Source organism: Cystoisospora suis (genome assembly GCF_002600585.1).
Source record: "Cystoisospora suis strain Wien I chromosome Unknown contig_5980, whole genome shotgun sequence".
Taxonomy (NCBI): domain Eukaryota; phylum Apicomplexa; class Conoidasida; order Eucoccidiorida; family Sarcocystidae; genus Cystoisospora; species Cystoisospora suis.
The window spans coordinates 8,634-14,736 of NW_027158769.1; the positions used below are offsets into that span (position 1 = coordinate 8,634).

General features: G+C 45.8%; 1 protein-coding gene across 1 annotated transcript in view; it reads left to right on the plus strand.

Moving 5' to 3' along the window:
• CSUI_009753 (uncharacterized protein) overlaps window positions 1-3,895 on the plus strand; it is a gene marked incomplete at its 3' end in the record, with an annotated part of 12,510 nt that extends 8,615 nt beyond the window's left edge. The window contains exons 7-12 of the mRNA XM_068069862.1: window positions 39-98; window positions 738-1,154; window positions 1,733-1,766; window positions 2,610-2,660; window positions 3,075-3,119; window positions 3,723-3,895. Of these exons, the coding sequence (XP_067918162.1) occupies window positions 39-98; window positions 738-1,154; window positions 1,733-1,766; window positions 2,610-2,660; window positions 3,075-3,119; window positions 3,723-3,895 (780 nt within the window). The remainder of the gene's footprint in view (window positions 1-38; window positions 99-737; window positions 1,155-1,732; window positions 1,767-2,609; window positions 2,661-3,074; window positions 3,120-3,722) is intronic.
• Window positions 3,896-6,103: the final 2,208 nt, after the last annotated feature.

Sequence of the window (6,103 nt, forward strand, 5' to 3'; positions counted from 1 at the left end):
ATGTGGCTACTGGTATCTTTCTTGTTTCCTCTCTGCAGGAAGCAGCCCGCGAATGCCGCGAACATGTAGCTCCTTTGTATCCCAACATGGGCTTCAATGTAAGTGAAACAAGCTTCCATGTCTCTATAGATACATGTATATGCAGGTACGCATATGCAGTTGTCTCTTCGTCTGAATTGGTCGCTGTAAAGATTTCTTACATCACAGTGAGCAACGGTACCTCTTCAAACGAGTCCGTTAAGATATCTAGATAGACAGCTGAGACCCCAGGTGCGATCAGTCAGTTGTTATTCCTTAACCAGAGGAGAATCCCGTCTTCCTATGATCTACATGCCCCAAGCAAAGAAAGTCAATGAGAATGCGAGGCCAGAGTGGGGGGGGGGGGGGGGGACGTGGAGGTCTTATTCTCTCCTTTCTTAACTGAAGGAGATTTGCATGTACTTAACTCGTGGTAGTGATACTATGTCTTGTAGGAGGAGGTCTATGCACAAGGTGAACTGAGATTCTTTAACTCGAAAGAAGGCGAAGAAAATCAGAGACAGGGTTACAATGCCTTACAAGTATGACTATGAAGACGATTGCTCCGTCGTGCATTTAAAGGACAAGAGTAGATGACTGGGTGACTGATCGGCTTCTCAACATTTCCCTCTGATATCTCTGCACTTCTCTGTATTCTCTCTTACTGGCCAATTGCTTCTTTTTCATTCCTTTCCTGGTTTCTTGTGTTCTATATCCAGGACAAGATATCTGACTCTGATCTTAAGGATGCTATTGTAGAATATGATCGATCTGCTTTCCTCTTATGTCGTTGGGAGGCGAGTCTTATCCGTCGAACCTTAGCTGCCGGAGGAGCGACGGTTACACGGTCTGAATCTCGAGATGAAGCGATCCATCTAGCTAAGCCTTCCTTCATACCAGGGGGAGGTAGTAAAGAAGGAGACCATCATCTACTTTCCACAGAGGCAGGGGAAGTCTCAGATACGTCTCCTGCGGCAAGTGAAGATGGATCAACGACACCAAGAGACTTAGAGACTGCAGGGACAGAGGGTGGTACGCATGCAGATGCTCATGTCCAACGATTGAAGGATAGCCGATGGGAGGAAGGGGCGGTACTTGACGGATATCCAGTCGCTTTCTATTCTCCTAGCTTGAAGGTAAGAGATTCTTTTCGTTGGTCGTCTTTTCTTCTCTTCGTCTTCATGTCTTTTTCTATCTCCATTTCAGCGTCTTGCTGTGGGAGAGAAAGACAGTAGCGCCCAGCTTTCCTTCTCCCGGTGAAGAAGGTATTCTTACCTTTGGGAGTCGTGGATATGTAGAGTTTTCTCTCCTTCTTAAGACTAAGCATTGATCATGTAGATAGATGCAGAGACATCATGGACGTGGTAAGATAGATGCTTTCTTTCACTTGACTGGACTAAGAGCTAGGGTAGACCAGGCATTCCAGCTAATACTTTAACCGTCTTGGGATAGGAGATTAGATAAAGTGTTCGGATCCGACGTGTCTTTCTTTCTTCTCTGATTCCCCGTATATCCTGCTGTCTCTGCTGACAAACGTGAGAAGGGCTTGTATGTGGTGGAAACCTTCAAATCCAAGGAAGGTCTCTGGGAGCGTCATAAGACCTTTCAGTCCAGATGCCTCACAACATCTTGAGGCAGTTGGTTTCATGAATCTCAGGAATGTCTCGTGAAATCTTTCTTCTTCATTGTGATTTGCTTGTCACCCCGATCACAGGTGGCGGTTGATATCGATTCAAACTCAAGACTACGTAAGGAAGCGGGAGGGCTGCTCGTACAAATGGGCGGAGCATGTGGTTCAATTCGATGTTGGATAGCGAGGATAAAAGACAAGATATTCATGACTTTTAGGAATCCTAGTGATAGAATTAGAAGTGATGAGTTAGTTGTTTCGTCGCTCGACTCTCACCGTACTCTCTCTCGTAATACGATTTAGGATTTAGGGCTGGAGTCGCCTCTGTCTATAGCTATATGCATCCTTGTCCTGTTATTTATCCTACTCTATATAGATGGCTTTTAGATGTGTTGCTCGAGGTCTTCAACTCTTTCGCCTGGTCATACTAAGCCGAACTCTAAGGCGGGAAGTGTCGCGTGATAGAGAGGAGTATATGTCTTATGTGTCGAGTATTGAATGATAGAAGGACATTCTCAGCGCTCTATTTGCTCTTATTTGTTGCATCTTTGTACTTGCACAATACATAGTCAAGTATCATCATACGCTCGATGTCATACTACTCTCCCTCTCCTTCTCTTAAAGACATAGACGTCTGCTTGTTCAACATGATTACACACGTAGCTACAAATCTAGGGGCGCCTTCATATAGCTACAGGCGAGAGACTGTAACCTGCGTTGGGGAGGTCCGCTTCTATAGGCAGGGGTGATTGCTTGATGTATCAAAAGATTTCCCTGCGACATCTACGTACCAACGGAGAAGTAGTAACATGCGCTTAAAGGACAGAGACGCATGCTCGAGATGTTTTCTTTTCTCCGGCGATGTGAACTCTACCTGTCTCTCAACAGTCTTTTCTTCTCTTTCTTTCCCTTCACTCTTTCTGTTGTGGTGTGGGTATGCCGTTGCCGTTCTTTTCTTCAGCCTCGAAGTATATGAAGCATCGACATTTGAAGCCTTTCTTAGAGCAAAATGGTAAGAGTCTGGGGCGGGTCACGTCTCATTTGCTGCTTTCTGCTGTAGAGGCAGCTTCATATGCACTCGGGGAAGAGATTATGGAATGAAGGCACCAGACGTGATAGCAAGGACTGGTAGGGGAGATGGAAAGGTAGAGAGATAGATAGATCAGTGGGAGGTAGGCGTACGGGCGAGGCAGTATGGCGACTCTAGCGGTTGTTCTCAACTAGAGATTTGAAAGTTCAGAAGAGTGTTAACACTTGCTGGTGTATAGGTAAGTAGGTAGGTAACCGCAGACACTCGTTGACAGGGAGAACTATTAAACAGGTGGTTTTACAGCCTTCTTGATTTCTTCTTTTGCTTCGCCGTTCTTCGCGTAGACTTCGCTTTCATTTCTTTTGATGCCTTCGTTCTATTCTGCCGTTTCTACAGGTATCAGATACATCGTTTTTACAGAGGAGCTCAAGAACACTGACGGTGAGATCTGAGACAGCCAGAAGAATATCATTACTACGCCTGCGACTTTCATTGATGATCCGAAAATATGCAGTCCATTCTACTGCATGCAGATGGTTTTCAAACACTCCATCTGCGTGGTTGTAGGTCTGTCTATCTGTTTGTCTTAAATCTATCTATTTATCTATCAAGAGAGAGAGAGCTAGGCGTATATCTGTCCAACCACCGCCGAAGACTCCCGCGACAGGAGAATTTCCTGATCCCAGAAGTCTAGAGGGACAAGAGCATTTTTACGCGTACACATCATGCTATCGAAGCTACATAACTTTCAGTGAAGAGACTGAGTCAAGTCAGAAAGCTTGATATCACCCATGCAATCCGTTTTACCCAATGACTTCTTTCTGTCTTCTTGTCTACATCCTTTCCTACTATTTGACTGCATTTGTGGCATCTGTATGTGGAATACTCTGTGTATCTACATACCTATAGATACAGATATAGGAGAATCCATACAGAGCTTCAGCACTTCATATCGTGTTGCGTTCTAGTTTAAAAGAGAAGTAGAGCATATGTTGCTGGTTCTGTCCTTGTTGGTGACTGTGCTGGAATGCTATGCTTTTACAGAGGAGATGTTTTCATGCATAGCGAAATTGATTCTTGACCCATCAGACGAACGCAGCTCCGTGGGCTTCAAGCCTAAAGACCTTCGAGCTTATGTCATCTCAAGACTTCCTTCAAGCAGCCGTGGAGGCGAAGGGATGACAGACTCCATGACTTCTTTTCCCGACGAGGTGTAAGCATAAGAATACTCCCGCAAAGATCATCGGTTGAGAGTTAACTTTTTCGTCTTCTTCTTTATTCTTTCCCCTTATGAAGATATCGTTCACGATTGACAGGGAGAATGTGAGGGAGGCGGAATGAAGGAGAGTCAAGGGGAAAGGGGGGAGATAGAGCGGTGAATGGTTAGGTTGGGCGTCTGTGGTTTTGACTTGTTGTACGTGCATGCCTAACATCATTCTCACCTGTTCTTTATCATTTTCTCTTTAACTTTAAGGAGAGAAAGTCTCGGTATGGAAGGATTTTTAATCTATCTTTTTGTTTCATTCTTTTTCACAACTACAGGCGTACATCTATCGTACCGCTCACTGCAAACAATGATCTATCTGTCTTCTTTTCTTCAAACTAAAAAAAGAGTGAAGACAGAAGAATTCATTCAGCCTAGAGACACTCACAATTATCATTTCCAGGAGGTATCTATTTACGACCTCCTTCATACTTCGCTCGAGGAGGAGAGCATGGGGGAGAAGAATGGTGAACGGGCACAGCGTATCTAGTTAGGTAATTTCTGTATGGTGACCAACTGACGAATAGCCTTCTCTCATCCCGCGCGCATGCGTGTGTGAAACTGATGGCATAGTACAGGCGTCATGGCGGGTGGATGGAGGGGATTAAGAGTTTTGGAAAGAAAAGGACCGATGAAGAGGATGATTGCTGAGGCCACCAGCGGGCATTCGCCCTCTATTTGTTCGCCGGGTTGATTGCATGTCTCTTCGTACAAGTTGATTCTTGGTTGTTTCGCATATCTGTGGCTTTGCAGGAGAAACAAACAGTTCACAGAGAAGCGAAACCTGCTTCTTCCAGCGAGCGTGTCGTCTTCTTACTAGTATTAGACGTAGATACATACACATACATAGGTGTTTTTGTATGGAGGAGGGGGCAATCAATAGATGCTTATCAAGTACTGCAGTGTATGTGTGTCGTTTGTAATTCGACTCGATTTTTGCTATGAGGCTCCTTCTGCCTTGATGTGTTTACATCGTCATCGCCATGTGGAGGTCCTCTCCTCGGAGGCAGATCAGTTACTTGTCTATGTGTCCTGTGTTTATCTTGACGGAGACGGTCTCTCTTCCAACAGTGGAGATCAAGCCTCACGCATGTAGAGAGACGGTCGTTGCCATCGTTGCATACACACATATATAGAGATATATGTATAGCCGATGGGTGACTGGAGAGTAGGGGGGATGCGATGACGTCGACATGCCACATAGTCAGTCAGGTATACATATGCCTATGTACTGCTAGATCTCATGCTTGGGAAGGACGTGTGGTGATTGCTACTTTCTTGAGGAAGAACAACACGCAGGGGAAGGGCGGGGTCTGAAGGATCACCCCAAGTGGATGGGCAGATTTTTCGGTCTCTATATCGTTTTGTAGGCGTAGGCTTGAGGAGTGTGTCAGGAACGCCTGGTCTTCAGGCGCTCAGCGTTGTATTGTGTCAGTGAGTAAGGTGGACGAGTAGGTGGCTGGATCAACGTGCCTTGTCATCAAATGATATACCGAAACCCAACCACCCAGACAATACCTTGTTAGTACACAAAACTCGCGACATCTCCCGATTTTTCCTGGAGCGGGAGGGTCAGTTGTTTCTTCTACAGCCGTCTCGCGGACTCCCTAGCATACTTTTACGCTTGCTTTCTTCGTTTTGGTTACAGCATTCACGAAAGACACCTTTTCTCCGCGGTTTGCTTCGAAGATAGAGCACAGGATAAGAGTGAGAATAAGCACCGCGACAGAGACAGGTCGGCACTGCAATGTAGACAGATGTGTCTGTCTCCTCTAGGTGCATGTACACGATTATTGACATCTGTCTCGAAATGTCCAGACAACGAAATCACGAGAGGGCTCTCACTGAAAGGACGGGCGATTTATATTCTAAGGAGAGCTTATTCTGAAGTGCTTGAGAGTCTTCGAAAGCACTTTTGTTGACGAGAGAGGAATAAGATACAGGGATAGATCAGCAGGACTTCATGCCACTTCCGCGGGTTCCTCAGGTCGCCGTGACATCCGAGGACAATTTACCATACAACGCTGCGGAACTCCGAGCGGTCTCGTGTGACTGAACCTCTCTGATTTCAGCACTTAGCTCATAGCTGTCGGCACTGGAAAGGAACGAAGAAACTACGCTGACCTCTGCATTGGAAGATGAGAACAGCGGTCCGATGTGT